Source organism: Eutrigla gurnardus (assembly GCF_963514095.1).
Source record: "Eutrigla gurnardus genome assembly, chromosome: 14".
NCBI classification, from domain to species: Eukaryota; Metazoa; Chordata; class Actinopteri; order Perciformes; family Triglidae; genus Eutrigla; species Eutrigla gurnardus.
In genome coordinates, this window is record NC_139937.1 from 26,321,506 (window position 1) to 26,341,280 (window position 19,775).

General features: G+C 44.1%; 1 protein-coding gene across 2 annotated transcripts; it reads right to left on the reverse strand.

The window, feature by feature from the left end:
* Positions 1-1,969: 1,969 nt before the first annotated feature.
* usf2l (upstream transcription factor 2, c-fos interacting-like) lies at positions 1,970-18,805 on the reverse strand. 2 transcript variants are annotated; one of them, XM_084027167.1, is made up of 11 exons: positions 18,205-18,801; positions 17,708-17,748; positions 17,432-17,538; positions 11,405-11,524; positions 10,732-10,885; positions 9,466-9,553; positions 7,538-7,576; positions 5,489-5,547; positions 5,051-5,145; positions 4,839-4,967; positions 1,970-4,076 (listed from the first exon to the last, which is right to left on the reverse strand). In XM_084027167.1, the coding sequence occupies exons 1-11, from the start codon at positions 18,237-18,239 to the stop codon at positions 3,987-3,989; spliced, it is 957 nt and encodes a 318-aa protein (XP_083883293.1). In that variant the 5' UTR covers positions 18,240-18,801; the 3' UTR covers positions 1,970-3,986. The 2 variants fall into 2 exon arrangements, with proteins under 2 accessions (XP_083883293.1, XP_083883294.1); XM_084027168.1 differs by lacking the exon at positions 7,538-7,576 and having other exon boundaries at positions 18,205-18,805.
* Between the last annotated feature and the right edge of the window lie 970 nt (positions 18,806-19,775).

The following is a 19,775-nucleotide window of genomic DNA, read 5'->3' on the forward strand; positions in this document are numbered from 1 at the left end:
ACGCTGTGCTGATACTACTATATCATGAACAAGACAGATGCTGTGTAGTTATTAATGTAGGAAGATGAGAGCCGGGTATACCAGGTACCAGAGCATTGTGTGTCAGATGGAATGAGGCTCTTTCTCTCAGCCTTTTTTATTGTTCGACAGAAAACAACCTCGGAGCGAGGAGACGATGTGTGTGCTCCTCAGACTTCCTCCGGAAGCACGAAGGTACGACGACGAGCCTGCAGGACATGAAGCTTTCCAGCAGAAGGTGTTGGTCCAGAGCCGTTCAGCCGAATGCAGTCGACCAGCGGTGCCTAAACACTCAATTTAAAAAAGCTATTTCCCAGTTCACATAAAAGATTGGTACAAAGGACTTTCACAGCAGACGACTTCGGCCCTCCCTCCGGCAAAACGTGAAACCGGACACGAGCACACTGTTTCAAATCCATTAAAAAAATGATCTCTGCAATAACAATTTATTGGTCAAAGCGGAGACACTTCCAATTACAACATCAAACTAATTGTAAGTGAATTATCTGCACTGAGAGGCAACGGTGACATTTCCCCGGCACAGGAAATGTGTGTTCTGACTTCATGGCGTGGTTCTTTCAGTGAGCTCTCACAGGACTGGGGGGGAGACAGGCAGGCAGACAGACAGACAGACAGACAGACAGGCAGTTGTGTGTCCCACATAGGGAGCTACGTGTTATCAGAGATCAGCCACTTCAAACAGAGACAGGAACACACAGACGCCTGCCTGGCTAGCTGCATGTTTGAATGCAGCCTGCAGACGCTGGCTGGTGGATTCAACACATCGGCCTCGTGAATACTGAGAGGTAATACGTCTGTACTGTCTGTTATTTTAACCACAGACTGTGTAGAGGAGGTGGTTTGTGGACTACCTTAAGTCTGGGTGCCAGCCTGTTGGAATATTTCAGTGAATGGAAGTGATCGCATCGGGACTGTGGAGGAGAACCAGTTGATCTGATTCCTGCAACCTTCCTGCATCTGGTTTAATTCAAGGTCAACTTTACAGTTACATGTTAAAGTCACCTCGGTAGTTGCATTGTTAGCAACGCCATGATAGCGACCTGTCAATCTCAAGGTAGTCCCGCCCCCTAAAGCATCCCCTGCTTCCTGGTCTGGTGGACTCTAAATGGACCATCATGTACTAAATGAACATCATGCTGGATTGAAGAAGACTTGAAACTAGAGATTGAGACCATAAACTCATGTTTACAGTGTTTACTGAGATAAGACTCTCTTATAAGGTTCCCCCCGATGGTCAGCAGAGAGAATGCAGCTTAAGGCACTTCAGGTTGCTGCCTGATTTGAACAGGAAACGTCTAAAAACCTTGATCTAGAACTGCTTGGAGAATCGCGCTGATTGGCTGAGCATTTCTATAGAGTACCTCTGTTCCATTTCCAGGATTATTATAACGATGTATTTGGGGAATTGTGGTCATTTTCACACTCAGGACTCTCGGCCATCTTAATGCATCATGTTGAAACCCGGTTTGTTTGGATCCTTCAGAGTGAATGTGTTTAAATGTGGTCAAGTATGGCAGATAATCTCAAATAGGCCATTTAGCCTCATCTTAGCCTCTGAAAACCTTTTGCTAGCTTTGAGCGATGACAAAGTTAAAAACATTAACTGCGTTGCATATTGAATTACAAATATTTAATATTTTATGTATTAAAATGAGTTCTGATTGATTGCATAAGCAGCTTGAAAAATTTGTGTTTCATTTGTTTTCACTGGAAAGAGATGAGGACTATTGAAGACTAAAACTGAAAGAGGAAGCAACATATCTGTGATTCAGACTGTAAGTGAAGTCCGTGACTGAGATTTCACTCAAATCCATAATAATAATGCAAATAGTCCTGCAGGACAAACACACGAGGAACTGAACACCAACGTGAGGTATCGATGTTTGTGGAAGACGTGCAGAACGACAATGAGCCACAACCAGAGTCCATGAAGGATATTATCGAGTGAAAGTTTAATTTTTCCACCATTTAATTTAGAAAAGGTGTCTTAAAATCTAACCTGAGAACAGTGAGGCTGCTACAGAGAGAAATGAGTCTCTTTCTTTTGCCATTTCAAAAAAGAAACGCAAGGAAAAAAAAGAATTAGCCACTAGTGACCTTTCATTTGTGAACATCCGTCTTCCAAAGCATTATTCATGTCTTCACATTCACATTCTCTCCTCTGCTCTCTCACAAAGATGTAAAAAATAAAACCTACGGCAAAACATCTATCATTCAACTTTGGCTAGGAGCCTCTTTGATAGATCAGACACTTGCACTATCCATATCAGGTTTTAATCTAGCAGTAGTAGCAGAACAGCATTTAGAAAGCACAAGCTGTTAACTTGCAGAGTCTGAGATATTCAAATGTGATCGTCGGCCTGATTTTTTCCCAGTGTTGGTTTTGCTTTGCTGGATCCTGAGCTGTTGACACGGGGGGGGGGGGCTCCCAGATTTGATATCTCTCTTTTCCGCTCACAAAAATCATCAACAATGTTAATATTGTCTCTGTGCCGTTTGTACAACCAATTACAGTTTACTTTGTTCGCCTGAGTGGGCGCAGGAACGTGAGCTCAAGTTTCCCCGACTTTCAAACTATTCCTTCATTTGGTGGAGAACGAGTTGTGCCGAGCTAAGAAGTACAACACAGTATTTCCGTGTACTCCTTTTCCATAGTGAGCAGATAGTCTTTGAGTGCTGCTCTCCAGGGTGCCTCCCCCCTCTCCCCCTCCTCCCCTCCCTCTCCCCCTTGTGCATTGAGCTGCATTTGAAGTGTTGCAATACCGAAATAGAGCAAACAGCTTGAAATGAAACGTGGGGATTATTCTTACACGTATCGAGACGCCGGTAAATCACACGTGAACAAAAGCTGGTGAAAAAAACTAAAAACCCAACAGTCTCTCCGTCTAGTTTGGCAAAAGTTTGGGAATTTGCACGGCACCCTTCTCCAGTCCACAATCCAGCATGTTGGGTTTTCTCCTCCTTTACATGTTCCACTTGTATATTTCAGTGTAATTGCATTTGAACACTTAGATCTTTACAGGAGACTTTTTTTTCTCGTAAAGCAAAAGCCCAACAATTCAAGTATTCCCACTTTTTTTCTTTTCTTCAAATCAAGCTCCAAGATTGCACACACTTCATGGTAATTACTATGACAAAGGGCCAGCGTGAACCTAATGAGTTATTGATTGTTTACTCCCAGAGATAATCTGCTCTACCATTGTGTAACATCTGTATTAAAACACAAGAAGTCGTATTTACATAAATGAGGCCAGCACAGCGCCTCCTTTGTCTCCGGGTCTAGGTAAGCTGTGTGTGTCGCGTTATTTACGGTCTGAAGAAACACTATACTTTTGTATACTTTGATGTTTTCTCACTTAAAATTCAATCTGCTACTCCGGGGGAGCGTGAGCTTCGATGTAACCCGTCTCCATCAAGGTTTCTGCCAGCAAGCGGACTAATAAATTAAAGCAGCTACAAACAACGCATTAATACGCAACTCAAAAACACAAACAGAATAAGAGCATGAACTAAGTCAAAATCAATAATTTGGGTGAAAATACATTGACGGGCGAGTGGAAACAAAATGAAAACAACATGTATCATAGTCCATGAGTGAGGCTACATAAATACAAAACAAGGTTCAGCAGAGCGGGTGCTGGAGTCAAGCACTCTGGTGGTGGTGAGTGGGCATCTCTTTCTTCAAGCACATTTCTACTGACTCGTAACGGGCGGTTATCTCAATAGGATTGGAACAGTCAAGTACAGCCGCAATTGGCCGGCGAAGGGTTCGCGACCCGGGATCCCAGGGAAGGATGCATTCACTAAAAAGAAAGTGATTCTTCACAAGTCCTTTATATTTCTCCTCCATCATCTCCTCTTCTTCTTCTTCTTCTTCTTCTTCTCACCGTGGCGGTTGTACTTCTGAGTGGTGGCGTCCCTGCCCGTTCTGGTTTCCTGTCTCCGCTTCACTGCGGCGGCGTCTCTCCAACCATCTCGATGCCGTGCTGCTGAAGTTGTGCTCGGAGCAAAGCATTCTCATTCTTCAGCTCTTCAATCTTAAGAACAAAAGGAACAGAAACAATAAAAACTCTCATTATCAACATCATCTCTGTGACGGCTAAATATAGCTCCAAGTTTACCGACTTCAAAACATTTCTCCGTTTGAAGGCTGCGAGTCCTGAAATTTACATATAGGACTGTTCAGTCCCCGGGATTAAAGAGTAGTATGTGCAGCCCTTTAAAAAACAAACATAAAAAACCCTGTCCACAACAACTGGATGATCAAATCTTCAGGTATGTCATCTCGCTACATTTCCCTCGGGGAGAATCCTGAATCCCCTGCCTCCCCTCTGAGGGACGGAGGAAAGAATACTCAGCTTTGAGCATCAGAATAAGAGTGTATTGCAGAGAGCTCGCAGGCCTGGGATTCGTCGGGGAGATGTGGCAGCCTCAGAGCTGCTGGATCTCACAATAATTTGAGTGCATTAGCATGCAGTTAGTTCTCAAACAGCCCCTGTGTATTCTATTCCCACAGTCTCTCAAAGCACTGATTTCAGGTAGCATTATATAAGCGCAAACGCTTTTGATGCCTTTTTGTCAGGCTGTGATGATCGGCTACGCAGGGCTGCAGCGTTGGGAGGTTGGTTCGGAGAAATGAAGACGCATGTGGGGCGAGGTGGATTCACGCTCTGAGACGTGAAAAGGTGATGCAATACACCCCAAAACATCTGATCTATTAATGCATTATATGTGGCTCTAAATAAGGTCATCATCATTATTAACTTCCTGGAAGTTTTGCTTAATGCCAGTATCTCTACCTGTTGCCTGCACAGCTCGTTGTCCACTTGTATCCTCTCCACTTCCTTCAGACTCTCCTGCAGCCGCTGGTTGCTTTGCCTCAGGTCGCGGATGTAGTCGCATGCTTTCGACAGGATGCCCCCTTTGCTCTAGAAAGGACAGAGATGAACGCTGAACATTAACACGTGAACAGCCGGTTAGCAGCGGTGCAGGGTTGAGGGAGACCGCTTACTGCTCCGGTCTTGGTGCTGTCCATGTTGCAGTCTGGGATGATCTTGGAAAGCGTGACGATCCAATTGTTGATCTTGTCTCTTCGCCGCCTTTCAACTGATGTGATGTAAAATAGAACACGGGTTCAAAATCTTTACAAAAATAAACATATATATATTAATACTAGTGGCGTTTCTTTAGGATTAAAGAAATGAGAGGTTGGTTGAAAGAACCATGTTTTAATTATCTGCATCTTGTCATTTTTAGTGGTAATACTGCCCTGCTATGAAAGCTCAGCACCACCCTCTAGTGGCCAGTTCAGGAATATATGTTATCATTAAAATGAATATTAAGAGAAGCCTTGGTGATTTTCTTTCAACAGAAATGCTCAGTTTCAGCACCACACTGTGTTGTGTTCCACTGATGATATCATAAGGCTCAATCATAGCTAATTACCCACCTTCATTATGTTGCGCTCTCCTCCTTTCATCTCTCGGTGTTCGCGGCCCATCCATTTTCCTGCAGACAGACGGACAGGAAATAAAAACACTTTTCACCACCATATCTCCCATCTCTCCCCTCCAATCAGGCACAAATCCAATCCACTCGGCCAAATTCACCTAATCCTCTACCTATTGGAAACTATTCTTAGTGTTATCTTTAAAATTCAAGCCTTTTGTAATCGCAGCCACTTGCGACTAAGTGTGCCATAAAAAGGAGCGTCTGATGTTGTGCATTGCCTTTTGGCAGAAACGCTGAGAGGACGCACAGTAAGGTGAGACTACAGCCCCCAATGTCCTGAAGAGTTTGCTGCTTTCCTGGAACACTGAGACCCGTCCAACCATCGTATTCATGTATTCGCCGTCCTCTTCCCAGGTGTGGCCTGAAGGAAGCTCTCTGCTTTATTATGCTGTGAAATTACAACACCGAAGAAAACCAGATGCTGTCTATTGGTGTCTGGGCTTACGGCTAATGACACAAATGTCTCTTGTCTGTGTCCTCCCTTAGGTATTCTGTTAATTAAGTCCCTGAGACGTGACGGGGAAGACTTAGCCATTCACCCGCCAGAGCATGAACGGGCCAATGACACACTCACACACAATCATGTGTCAATTAAGACTCCACTTTATCTATAATGAATCAACAACCATGCAGAAGAACAGAAAGACTGCAGGAGAAGATTTTAAAAACAAACAAACAATGCAACTCTTGTTTATTGGCTGCATATTTGCTTGCTTGTTTGCATGAAGTAAAGAATGTCCCTGTAAGGATATTCGTGTTCCTGTTCCCACTAAGACACATCTTTATTCTGCTGCAGTGAGTTTAGAACCCATCAACACAACTCGACTGCTGATATCTCTGTTTGAGATAGTACTGCAAAGCCAAACTGCAGTCCCTCTTGTATCTCAACGCATCTTAATGGGATTTCAGCTTCATAATGGATTCACTCCAACAGTACTCTTAGGCAGAGTGTAGGGGGAAAATGTGGATGACTGTATGAATAAGTAAATGTACAAGCCTACAGAAAGTCCTCTGTAGGCACACCTCATCAGAATGACTGTATGCAGAGAAATACAGACACTGGAATTGAAGGGCGTGGATGTAGGGGGGGGGGGGGAGACGGGGGGGCTGCAGCATGACACTGGCTGGACAGTAAACTGGACATTAAGATACAAGTGACTGCACTTTGGGCTTTGATATTCCCTCATTGGTGATATGAACAGAAGACAATAAATGGCTTCTGGACAAACAGGAGATATGAGGCAACACGTGGCTTCATTTGTCCCATAATAAAAGTCTCATGGACTCAAAAAACCTCAAACACTGTAGCTGACTTAAAGAGAGCTGCAGGGCTGAGTCCTATTCACGCAAACTCATCTCAATGCGCAGCCGAACGTTAGCTTTCTACGTCTGCCAATCACATACACTTCAAAGATCATATGTGGTGTTTATTTGAAGATTATCTTGCTGAAAAGAAAATGTTTATGTAAATATCACAATCTTGTGAGCTTATTTTCTGCAATAATCCAAAACGGGGAAAAAAGATCCCATCGTCAAGGGAACCGGTGCTAACTTCCAGGGGTCGGCCTACAAAACTGCGTCTTGCCTGCGGCACCCTTTTCCAAACTAGGCTAAATGAGAACAAAACTCAAATCAACTACAACAGAGGACACTTTCAAAATGGTACGAAAATAAAAGCATGGAACGAGCCATTTGTTTCCAGATGGATAACACCGACCTAATTTGTTAAGTCCTAATGGAGAAGCAAGTTTGCCACAAGCACAACAACAACAATGGATCGGGGTCAGCGCTGGAGAAGCACTACATCTGTGTCTCACACATCAAGAGCAAGGAGAATCACCGGGGACTTTTGGGAGGGAGGGGCAGAGAGGGGAGGGAGGGCAGAGGTTTATGTACTTCTTCTCTTGTGAACGAGTTTGATTGGTTAGGAAATGGATTGGAAAAGAAATATACAAGTGTGTAAGAGAAATGTGGAAACTGTCCTCACCAGTTTAAACCTTCCTGCTGCAGCAGCTCGTTTTCATCTCTGCGAACGGCAGATAGGGTGGGAAATTTCATTCATTTTACTCACATGGCAACGATAATGTCACTGTTCAATACTTTACACCTATATATACTTCTGAGGCTTGTGTCATGAAATCATGAATTATTCATGTGAGAGGAAATAAATATAAACAAACATTGCAGGGAAAAAACAGTTCACTTTGTATTTCCAACGCACGGCGATGCAGATTGGTTACTCGCGACTGGAAGGCGGTCTGTTATACACTGTGAATATCAAGCAACATCAAAAGCAACAGAGCTGCTGCCAAATTGAAGTGGATCAGAAATGGCCCACGACGCGGCCACAACAAAGCAGCCGAAATCTAAAGAGGAATCTAAAAGTTCTTGAAAATCACAGAAGCAGCCAGCATCTGTGCTGTGGAAGTCTGTACCGCTTTAGCCCAACTAACGGTGATGAATGAACGGCAGGGAGAGGAAGTAGGTGTGTGTGTTCCGTTTGTGTTCTTCCAAATGATTATTGTAAGGAGGAGATAAACCGGAGTTAATATGTTGTGTCCAGAAACAACTGGTAGTCCCTCCATACTGGTGCTGTCGCTAAATAACTATGATGAAGCTCCCTCGTGTTAAAGGTTAAGTACGCGCCTGGTGGAAAATGGAAGAGGATCCACTTAGGTCAGGGCTAACTCAATTTGATAATGGGGTCATGTGGTCCTTTAAGGTGACTAAGAGTAAATTGCTGTGCTCCAGCTTCTCCACACAAGGAAAAAACACAGTTGCAAGACCTTTTAAAAGGAAATTGCATTCCTCGGCACCGCGACTCGTGTCAATGTGTATTCAGCACGCAAGTGAATTTCTGAAAGCTCGTTAGAAATCATTTTCTGAATAAGTATCTGTAGAGGGCCAGAACAAGGCTGGTATCATGCAAATAGAATGACAGCCCGGTTTGCCTTTGCTCATGTGAGCCTGCTGATTATCTTAATAACAGCAATCACCAGCATGTGGCTAACAGTTGGAGATAGTCGGGAGGCTTCTGACGCGTGATTATAATGATGCATGTTGTGAATTTAAGGGATAAACATCATAAGAAGACATTGGAGTAGGGAAAAGATGAAGCCAGGGTGTGCTAAAATAAAATAATGATCCTTAATACAAAATCAACCTTTACAGCAAACTCAGGAGAGAGATGATAGCTCTGCCTGGGCAGCAACACAGCGTAGTGGAAGAAACACAACTACAGTAGCATTTCATGTTGGATTAACTGAGCATTGCATTCAAATAGGTTGGAAGTTGTTTTATAGTCATATGTCCATATATCGTCCGATCGCTGACCGACCTGATTGGTCTCAAACAACTAGGTGGTCCAAGTAAACCGGATTTGGTGTTCATTCTCTCTGCCTACACCAAATCCCTGCACATTTCCCACACTACCTCCACTTCCCCAGCCTTCCCCATTATGACTCCATTAATATCTCAAATGTGTTGATGTTCATTATGTGTTGTAGATCTCAGTGTTGGAGTCTCTTGAACGGAGTCTGGTGTCAAGCCTGCGTGGGGATTTCTTCTGAAGTGTCAAATGTCTGCTTGTCTTTGCCAGAAATGGTTAAATCTGGGACAAAAATGTCATATCTGAAATTAAATGCATCGTAATTGCTATGAAAGGCTCTAAACACTAAAAAGCAATTTGTCCCACTTTTAAACTGCAACTCAAATTCACCTTGGAGCGATTCACAACTCGTCAGTTAATACCACTGAATGGCCTATTTCGAGTGGCATTTCCATGGAAGATGATAACGGTGCTTTACAAGGACTGACCAGCGGTTAAGTTTTGCTTTCAGAAAGAGCGGCATCACAGACTGCAATATCAATGCTGGGGCCTTTTCCCAGACAGCGACTGACAGAGCTGATACTCACGCAGGGAAGGACTGTGTGCGTGGGGCGATGGTTCGCTGAGCGCCTGTCTGAATGACATCAGGGGGGGTCATCATCACATAGAACTGACCTGTGGAAGACATGGCACTCATCAGTAGGCCACGGGGAACATGGCATAACAGACTGACTCTTGTTGCTCTGATTAAATATATTAAAAGGGTGTTTTAATTATTAAACGCCGTAATATTGATATCACATTTTGGTGTAATTTATTACCACACTGCAGCATTTCCTTTGCCCTCTGAGTTTGGGCTGAGCATCTCCAACTAAAGGCTCCTTCACTGAAGAAACACGACTGAATGGACCGTGATGTTCTGCTGGAAAAGCTCTCCGTTTACTTTCTTGCTTACATGAACTACATAAATAAATGGAATCCTACGATGAAATCCTGTCGTGTCATTTACTGCCGTGAAACATGTTGAGCGTTACTGACACAAACGTGTGTAAAACGGTTTGTGAGAGATATTACACGCTACATTACTTTGTGACCAGCTCTGCTTTTCCCCCATGTATGCCTCAGTGAGTAGATTAACTTCCTGTCTCTCAACTGATAATTCATTAATAACTTCTGGTATTTTTCAAGCAAAAATGCAAAACATTTCAGCTTCTCAAATGACAGGATTTGCTGCTTTCTGGTCATGTATGAGAGTACATTTAATAACTCTGTTGTTGTTCGAGACAAAACAAGCAATCAAAAAAAGAAATCCAACATCAGATCAGACTGGGTGAGAACTGGGTCTGAAGATACAGGTACACGCCTTGGTATGTCTCGACCCAGTGATTCATAATGAGGTCCCCTTTAAACACTGTCCAGGCACCAGTATGCCAGAACAATCTGCACAATCCGGGTCGACCGAGCCCGGACCAGCCTCCCTGACAGTCCACCATTCTCGCCTGGATCACCACCATGAAACCGCACGACACATAACACAGCCAGATGACGCCATACGGCAGCGTGGGTGGACATGTGACTGGAAGCCCACAGGAAATATGATCAGTGTAACTAACTCCATTTCAGCCTCTGCTAATGTTATATTGTGTGTTCAGCAGAAAAAGGGCATGTATTCCTATTTTCTTCCTCATCAGCCAAAGCTGTGGGGATCTCAGTCCTTTTTAAACCACTGAAAAAGAGCTGCTGTTCTCTCATTTTCTCAATGCACTCCCGTTTGCTATGGGGCTAATACAGTCATTATTTCCAGTGCCACTGTGGTGAGCTTCAACCCAAATTAGGTGTGAGGAGTGACTCACCCCCCGCCTGTGTGAGTGTGGGGTCCGTGGCGGCCTGCACAGACACAGTCCCGTCGCTCACCGCACTAGCGGGGAAGTAAGCGAAGCGCGTCTCCCCTCCCACTGCCTCTCCTGCTGGGCTTCCTCCATTACTGAAAGGGTTTTGGATCACAGCCTGTGACAGATAAGAGAGAGAGAGACAGAGGGAGAGGCTTGAACAAGTCACAATGGAGCAGTCACAGCAGGTAAATGCACACCTCAGTCTCTGTCATACTCGATGCTGGCATCACTTCTCGACCCCCAAGCAAGACGCAGTGCCGTTTGACAGCTGGGGAGGGAGAAGTAGTAGCAGTGATCTTGTTAGCAGAGATAACAGCAAGATCAGTAGAGCCATCAGTGTACGGCAAATGAAAACTAATGTCATCTGTTCTTGTGAGGATAATGTGGTGTTATTGACCCAAATCATATGATGAAATTGTCTATGAACGTGTCCGCGGTGCCTAACTCCAAAACAATTCTGCAACTGCAAATGTTTAATCTCCATGAGTAGCTCCGTGTCCAGCAGACGCCATGCTTGACTGTTTCGCTGGTTTCATGAGTAGAGGAATTAGCTACACCTGCAGCTTTAATCACAACAAAGGAATATGTACTGATGGCACATCCTTCACATATTCACACATGGAGACGTTGCTACCTGAGCCACGGCCTGAGGAGCCCCAGTGAAGGCGGCTGTGGAGACCACGCTCACTGCTCCGCCCCCATCGTCTCTTCCCTCAAGCTGCTGGTCGGTCACCTGAACAACACGGTACGTCACCTGCAGCGTGGAGAGAGAAACACGGTGACAAGGAAAGAATCAGTACAACCCATTTATTCATGTCATTTATAACCATCCCTCTGACTGGCGAGTCCAAATCAAAACCTGACCTGACTTGCAGATTTGTTAAGCATATCTATTCCTTCAGCTGAGACTCGTATCCTAATCTACTCGTGCATTGATCTCCCTTCAGGCACATTCTGGAGCTTAAGCATATTGCATCTGTCTCATTTTGCTTATGCCTCAGAATGTGCCTGATTCAATTTTAAAAACAAGTCAAGAAAATGAGCCTGTTTGTTTCAAGAATCAGTATTTGTAACCCTCCATCATGTGACTCTCCTCCTGACTGACATGTGACAGCGTTCCCATGCCAATCCCAGACCAGACTGGAATCACATGATCGCTCACACTAGCCTTGTTTACGCCAAATGAGCCACATGGATCACTGACTTACTTCCCTTCCGGGGTAAATCATCCCAATAAGTATAATCAAACTTGGTTATTACGATTTGTTTATTTGCGTCACTGCGCCATTGTCCATCACTGACCGTGGCCGGTGTTAACATGGCAAGCAGATACTTTTGACAGAGGTCACCAGTCAATCATGGGACTAGAAAAAAGAAAACCACACATTCATACCTTCGGGCATTTTAAACACTAATATCCTCCTGATTTGTCTCAGGAATAGAGGAGAAAAAACACATGACAACCTAACAAGAAGACGCAAACGTACACAGAACGGACTGTTTGTGAGGGTTTTCTCACTGCGAGACGCGACAAACTCAGTGTGGCAAACCCTAAAACAAGACTCAAAGAGCACATACGGTGAGCGAGGGTGAACCGTTGTTGGCTGACAATCACATTATCTACCACTGTCACGTTGCTCTATGCGACCAAATCCATTCAACCACATTCATCAATACGTGATGGGAAGCTCTGTCAGTCGCAAATTATGTCTCTGCACAAACAGCCTGCTGATGTTTATTCAATCTAAAGTAACTCTGGAGTCCGTTTCCTGTTGTGAGTGCTGAACAGATGCAATCTAACGCTAATACTCCAGACTCATACCCCATTAGGACAGTGGTGAAATGTAACCAAGCACACTTACTCCATTAATGTGCTGATGCACAACTTTGAGGCACTTGTACTTAACTGGTTCAAAGAGCTGCCGATGAATCGATTTCATCATTTGAGCTGAATTCATGGTTTAGGGCTGTTGTTTAAAAATGAAAATGGATTTTCAGGTAATGAAATGTTTAATTACGGTAGAGGACTGCCACTGTGAGCTCCCGTCGCTCATAGTAAACACACGAGTTCTCTTCAGAAACAGGTCAAATATCAACATGACAGCACGCGCCAATAAGAGAGAGAAGTGTGTTCCCAACAGTCTCCTCGGCAACCTCCAGCAAAACGTTGTCTGCTTTAAAGTTTTGTGGCAACTAAAATTGCCACAGGGCATGTGCAATAACATTTGTTTAATCTTGTCTACAAAAGTGTTTTTTCTCCAGGGCTACAATACATTTACTTCAAAGAAGTTTGGGGAAAGTTCATAAATCTCTTTTTTATCGTTTAAAATCATAAATCGGATGTGGTGTGAGATTCTATTTCAATATAAATCAACATATAAATCCTTATGTTATTATAGGTTAGACACCCAGCCGTATAAGTAGTGACATTAGCTTTACCAGCAGCAGCATCAGTGATGGTTACATATTAATGCATCACTAATTATAGTGCAGTTATATATTTCATTGATTATTTATAGGGACAAACCACAGGTAAAATGTATGTAGAGACAGACAGGTAACCAGTCTATCACTGGGAGACATGTAGAGACAGACAGGTAACCAGTCTATCACAGGGCTGACATGTAGAGACAGACAGGTAACCAGTCTATCACAGGGACATGTAGAGACAGACAGGTAACCAGTCTATCACAGGGCTGACATGTAGAGACAGACAGGTAACCAGTCTATCACAGCGACATGTAGAGACAGACAGGTAACCTGTCCATCACAGGGAGACATGTAGAGACAAACAGGTAACCAGTCTATCACAGGGAGACATGTAGAGACAGACAGGTAACCAGTCTATCACAGGGAGACATGTAGAGACAGACAGGTAACCAGTCCATCACAGGCTGACATGTAGAGACAGACAGGTAACCTGTCCATCACAGGGAGACATGTAGAGACAGACAGGTAACCAGTCTATCACAGGGCTGACATGTAGAGACAGACAGGTAACCAGTCTATCACAGGGCTGACATGTAGAGACAGACAGGTAACCAGTCTATCACAGGGCTGACATGTAGAGACAGACAGGTAACCAGTCTATCACAGGGCTGACATGTAGAGACAGACAGGTAACCAGTCTATCACAGGGAGACATGTAGAGACAGACAGGTAACCAGTCTATCACATGGAGACATGTAGAGACAGACAGGTAACCAGTCTATCACAGGGAGACATGTAGAGACAGACAGGTAACCAGTCTATCACAGGGAGACATGTAGAGACAGACAGGTAACCAGTCTATCACAGGGCTGACATGTAGAGACAGACAGGTAACCAGTCTATCACAGGGAGACATGTAGAGACAGACAGGTAACCAGTCTATCACAGGGAGACATGTAGAGACAGACAGGTAACCTGTCCATCACAGGGAGACATGTAGAGACAGACAGGTAACCAGTCTATCACAGGGAGACATGTAGAGACAGACAGGTAACCAGTCTATCACAGGGAGACATGTAGAGACAGACAGGTAACCGGTCTATCACAGGGAGACATTTAGAGACAGACAGGTAACCAGTCTATCACAGGGCCGACATGTAGAGACAGACAGGTAACCAGTCTATCACAGGGCTGACATGTAGAGACAGACAGGTAACCAGTCTATCACATGTAGAGACAGACAGGTAACCAGTCTATCACAGGGAGACATGTAGAGACAGACAGGTAGCCAGTCTATCACAGGGCTGACATGTAGAGACAGACAGGTAACCGGTCTATCACAGGGAGACATGTAGAGACAGACAGGTAACCTGTCCATCACAGGGAGACATGTAGAGACAGACAGGTAACCAGTCTATCACAGGGAGACATGTAGAGACAGACAGGTAACCAGTCTATCACAGGGAGACATGTAGAGACAGACAGGTAACCAGTCTATCACAGGGCTGACATGTAGAGACAGACAGGTAACCAGTCTATCACATGTAGAGACAGACAGGTAACCAGTCTATCACAGGGAGACATGTAGAGACAGACAGGTAGCCAGTCTATCACAGGGCTGACATGTAGAGACAGACAGGTAACCAGTCTATCACAGGGAGACATGTAGAGACAGACAGGTAGCCAGTCTATCACAGGGCTGACATGTAGAGACAGACAGGTAACCAGTCTATCACAGGGAGACATGTAGAGACAGACAGGTAACCAGTCTATCACAGGGAGACATGTAGAGACAGACAGGTAACCAGTCTATCACAGGGAGACATGTAGAGACAGACAGGTAACCAGTCTATCACAGGGAGACATGTAGAGACAGACAGGTAACCAGTCTATCACAGAGAGACATGTAGAGACAGACAGGTAACCAGTCTATCACAGGGAGACATGTAGAGACAGACAGGTAACCAGTCTATCACAGGGCCGACATGTAGAGACAGACAGGTAACCAGTCTATCACAGGGCTGACATGTAGAGACAGACAGGTAGCCAGTCTATCACATGTAGAGACAGACAGGTAACCAGTCTATCACAGGGAGACATGTAGAGACAGACAGGTAGCCAGTCTATCACAGGGCTGACATGTAGAGACAGACAGGTAACCGGTCTATCACAGGGAGACATGTAGAGACAGACAGGTAACCTGTCCATCACAGGGAGACATGTAGAGACAGACAGGTAACCAGTCTATCACAGGGAGACATGTAGAGACAGACAGGTAACCAGTCTATCACAGGGAGACATGTAGAGACAGACAGGTAACCAGTCTATCACAGGGAGACATGTAGAGACAGACAGGTAACCAGTCTATCACAGGGAGACATGTAGAGACAGACAGGTAACCAGTCTATCACAGAGAGACATGTAGAGACAGACAGGTAACCAGTCTATCACAGGGAGACATGTAGAGACAGACAGGTAACCAGTCTATCACAGGGCCGACATGTAGAGACAGACAGGTAACCAGTCTATCACAGGGCTGACATGTAGAGACAGACAGGTAACCAGTCTATCACATGTAGAGACAGACAGGTAACCAGTCTATCACAGGGAGACATGTAGAGACAGACAGGTAGCCAGTCTATCACAGGGCTGACATGTAGAGACAGACAGGTAACCGGTCTATCACAGGGAGACATGTAGAGACAGACAGGTAACCTGTCCATCACAGGGAGACATGTAGAGACAGACAGGTAACCAGTCTATCACAGGGAGACATGTAGAGACAGACAGGTAACCAGTCTATCACAGGGAGACATGTAGAGACAGACAGGTAACCGGTCTATCACAGGGAGACATTTAGAGACAGACAGGTAACCAGTCTATCACATGTAGAGACAGACAGGTAACCAGTCTATCACAGGGAGACATGTAGAGACAGACAGGTAACCAGTCTATCACAGGGAGACATGTAGAGACAGACAGGTAACCAGTCTATCACAGGGCTGACATGTAGAGACAGACAGGTAACCAGTCTATCACATGTAGAGACAGACAGGTAACCAGTCTATCACAGGGAGACATGTAGAGACAGACAGGTAGCCAGTCTATCACAGGGCTGACATGTAGAGACAGACAGGTAACCAGTCTATCACAGGGAGACATGTAGAGACAGACAGGTAGCCAGTCTATCACAGGGCTGACATGTAGAGACAGACAGGTAACCAGTCTATCACAGGGAGACATGTAGAGACAGACAGGTAACCAGTCTATCACAGGGCTGACATGTAGAGACAGACAGGTAACCAGTCTATCACAGGGAGACATGTAGAGACAGACAGGTAACCAGTCTATCACAGGGAGACATTTAGAGACAGACAGGTAACCAGTCTATCACAGGGAGACATTTAGAGACAGACAGGTAACCAGTCTATCACAGGGAGACATGTAGAGACAGACAGGTAACCAGTCTATCACAGGGCTGACATGTAGAGACAGACAGGTAACCAGTCTATCACATGTAGAGACAGACAGGTAACCAGTCTATCACAGGGAGACATGTAGAGACAGACAGGTAGCCAGTCTATCACAGGGCTGACATGTAGAGACAGACAGGTAACCAGTCTATCACAGGGAGACATGTAGAGACAGACAGGTAGCCAGTCTATCACAGGGCTGACATGTAGAGACAGACAGGTAACCAGTCTATCACAGGGAGACATGTAGAGACAGACAGGTAACCAGTCTATCACAGGGCTGACATGTAGAGACAGACAGGTAACCAGTCTATCACAGGGAGACATGTAGAGACAGACAGGTAACCAGTCTATCACAGGGAGACATGTAGAGACAGACAGGTAACCAGTCTATCACAGGGAGACATGTAGAGACAGACAGGTAACCAGTCTATCACAGGGAGACATGTAGAGACAGACAGGTAACCAGTCTATCACAGGGAGACATGTAGAGACAGACAGGTAACCTGTCTATCACAGGAAGACATGTAGAGACAGACAGGTAACCAGTCTATCACAGGGAGACATGTAGAGACAGACAGGTAACCAGTCTATCACAGGGAGACATGTAGAGACAGACAGGTAACCGGTCTATCACACCGACCCAGGAAAAGAACCCAGGACCCTCTTGCTGTGAGGTGACGGTGCTACCCACTACACCACCGTGCAGCCCCCCCCCAAACAATAGGTTAATAACAAACAGTAATTCCGTTGCTTACCTGCCCCCCCTCAGTGCGGAACTGGTATTGGATGTTATGGTCACCGAATGCTGCAGCCTGCTGAACGCTGGCTATAGTAACAGCGGTCTGCTCTTCTCCTGTCCCGTCTGGTGAAACGTGGGCAGAAAACAGCCAGTTGTGAGGATGGAAACCCCAATAAAAGGCAGATGCAGGACGCAATACGTGCTGCGTGTTAAGCATAACATTATATTCATTGCGCTATTACACGCCACACATCACTGCCGTGCACGGTGCAGGACAGCATTGTCATCCTACCTTCAGATGTCTGGACGACCTCTTCTTCTTGCTTGTCTTGGCTGCGAACAGAAACACGGAGTTTTAACGCCACTAACTAAAACTGATCAAACAAACACAATTCCTCATCCTCAACTTAACCTCAGCAGATGGAAAACTTGTAAAAAGAAAAAGAAGCCAGGCAACAAACAGCCACAACAGCCACGGCGGCTTATAACAGTTTGTTTGTGTTATAACACCTAGCTTGAGATAAATTAGCTCTTGTGTTATTAGCTAGTGATAATCCTGATTATGTTTGTCCACAACTGTCCACTACGATACGTCAGCTATGTTAGCTTGGACAAAAGTCGTCCACTTCCTCCTTCTATCCCAACGGCTGTTTATTATTTAAGATGTAATTCCTTTTGACAACAGTTTTCTTTTTTAAGGTCAGGCCTTAGTTAGCGTCCTAAACTAGCTATCCTGGAATAGCATGTTCAGTTAGCTCGTCCCTGTTAGCCATTTTGCGTCCCGGTTACCTTGCGCTGTCCAGACTCTGTTCGAGCATATCCATCAGGGTTGGAGTAAAAAGTGATATTCAGTGTCACAGACGGAGATGGAAGTTGTGATCACGGGAACAAACACTCGGGTCATGTGAGAGAGACAGCCCAGGACACGTGAGGTACGGCTCGGTGTCGGAGTTAAAATGGAGGCCGCTGCTGTTTGCCGTTCGGATGACCCGAGTTGACTCCGCTCCGTTTGCGCCGGCGGAGGGTTCGCACGGCCACGGGGGTAACAACGGCGCTTTACCGTCACCAGCGACCACTATACGGTCAAATACTACCGGCCGAATTCATGTCCGCGACGGTCCGCTTCACATGATGTCCGGAGAGTAATGTCAACACACATGGTAGATACGGATTTTTAAGTTTTAACAAAGTGGCTCAAATCTCTGACCTAGAATTGAATAGGCATTATAACGTCTATTATTGATCCCAAAAGAATCAATATGTTCCTTGCAAATACCATCCCATCTAGTTTTAACGTTAACGCCATTCTTTGTTTATTTAAATAAATACAAATAATTCTGATTTATTTATTTTTTTTATTTAATTTACCACTCTTTAGTATAGACAGCATTGGTCATTATATTAGGAAACCATCATCAAATAAATAAATGATCGAAATAGTTTCTCAAAATAATTAGTAATGATTTAAAAAATAATAATAATTATGAACTCTTAATAACAACGATTTGCTTATCTCAAAATTATTGGTTAGCTTCTCAAAAATAATTAGCTACAATTTCAAAAACAAACTCAAAAATAATTATTTGCTTATCTCGAAATAATGACTTACTGTCTCAAAATAATGATTTAGTGGTCTGAGTCAAAACAAATTGGCTTCTATGTGTCAATAACTTTGAAGTTAACTTTTACTTTTGGTTTAGCAGTGTTTGCTAATGTACAGTATAAGGTTAATAACATGCACTTCACCCACACCATCAGGTAGACCTAAAAGTAGCCTAATATTATATATTTACATTTTGAGTGTAAACTGAAAATGTCAATTGATGTGCATTGTCCCTTTTAAATAAAATAATAAATAATAAATAATACAGCCCAAATAAAACAGCTGCCACACCAGTTTTAGTTGAAAGCATTGAGAGGTGGTGGTGGTATGTGATGTTGTTGAAATATATAACAAGATGTGTTTCTAAAATCCACCCCATTGGTGGGGGCAGACTAAATATTACACAATGAAATATAGTTCAACATCACCTAATCTTCATCTTCCACTTCTCCATTCATTTTAATCAACACCTCCCAAACACAGTTTCAACAAACACAGACCAAGGTGAGATTATTTCGGGCTCTTTCATAAGAATGCATTTGTTTTAGGTCGTCCAGCAACTAGCTGCTATTATTATTAATATTTAGCTGCTTTCTTATGTCAATACTTTAAACGAGAAATTACTATAATTTGATATGAATGTTGGTCCATCTCCCTAAATTTAAATTATTTTTATTATTATAGTGGGAGAAAAGTGGACTGGTTTGAATTGAGCAAAGCAAGGACATCTATCATCCGTAAGAAACTATTAAAATAA

Coding starts and splice junctions, on each gene's coding strand:
- usf2l (XM_084027167.1), bottom strand. CDS start 18,239: ATGGATATGCTCGAACAGAGTCTGGACAGCGCAAG. Junction 10,886..11,404: donor CTCCTCAGGCCGTGGCTCAG/GTAGCAACGTCT, acceptor TATCTGTCACAG/GCTGTGATCCAAAACCCTTT. Junction 4,077..4,838: donor ACGAGCTGTGCAGGCAACAG/GTAGAGATACTG, acceptor TTTGTTCTTAAG/ATTGAAGAGCTGAAGAATGA.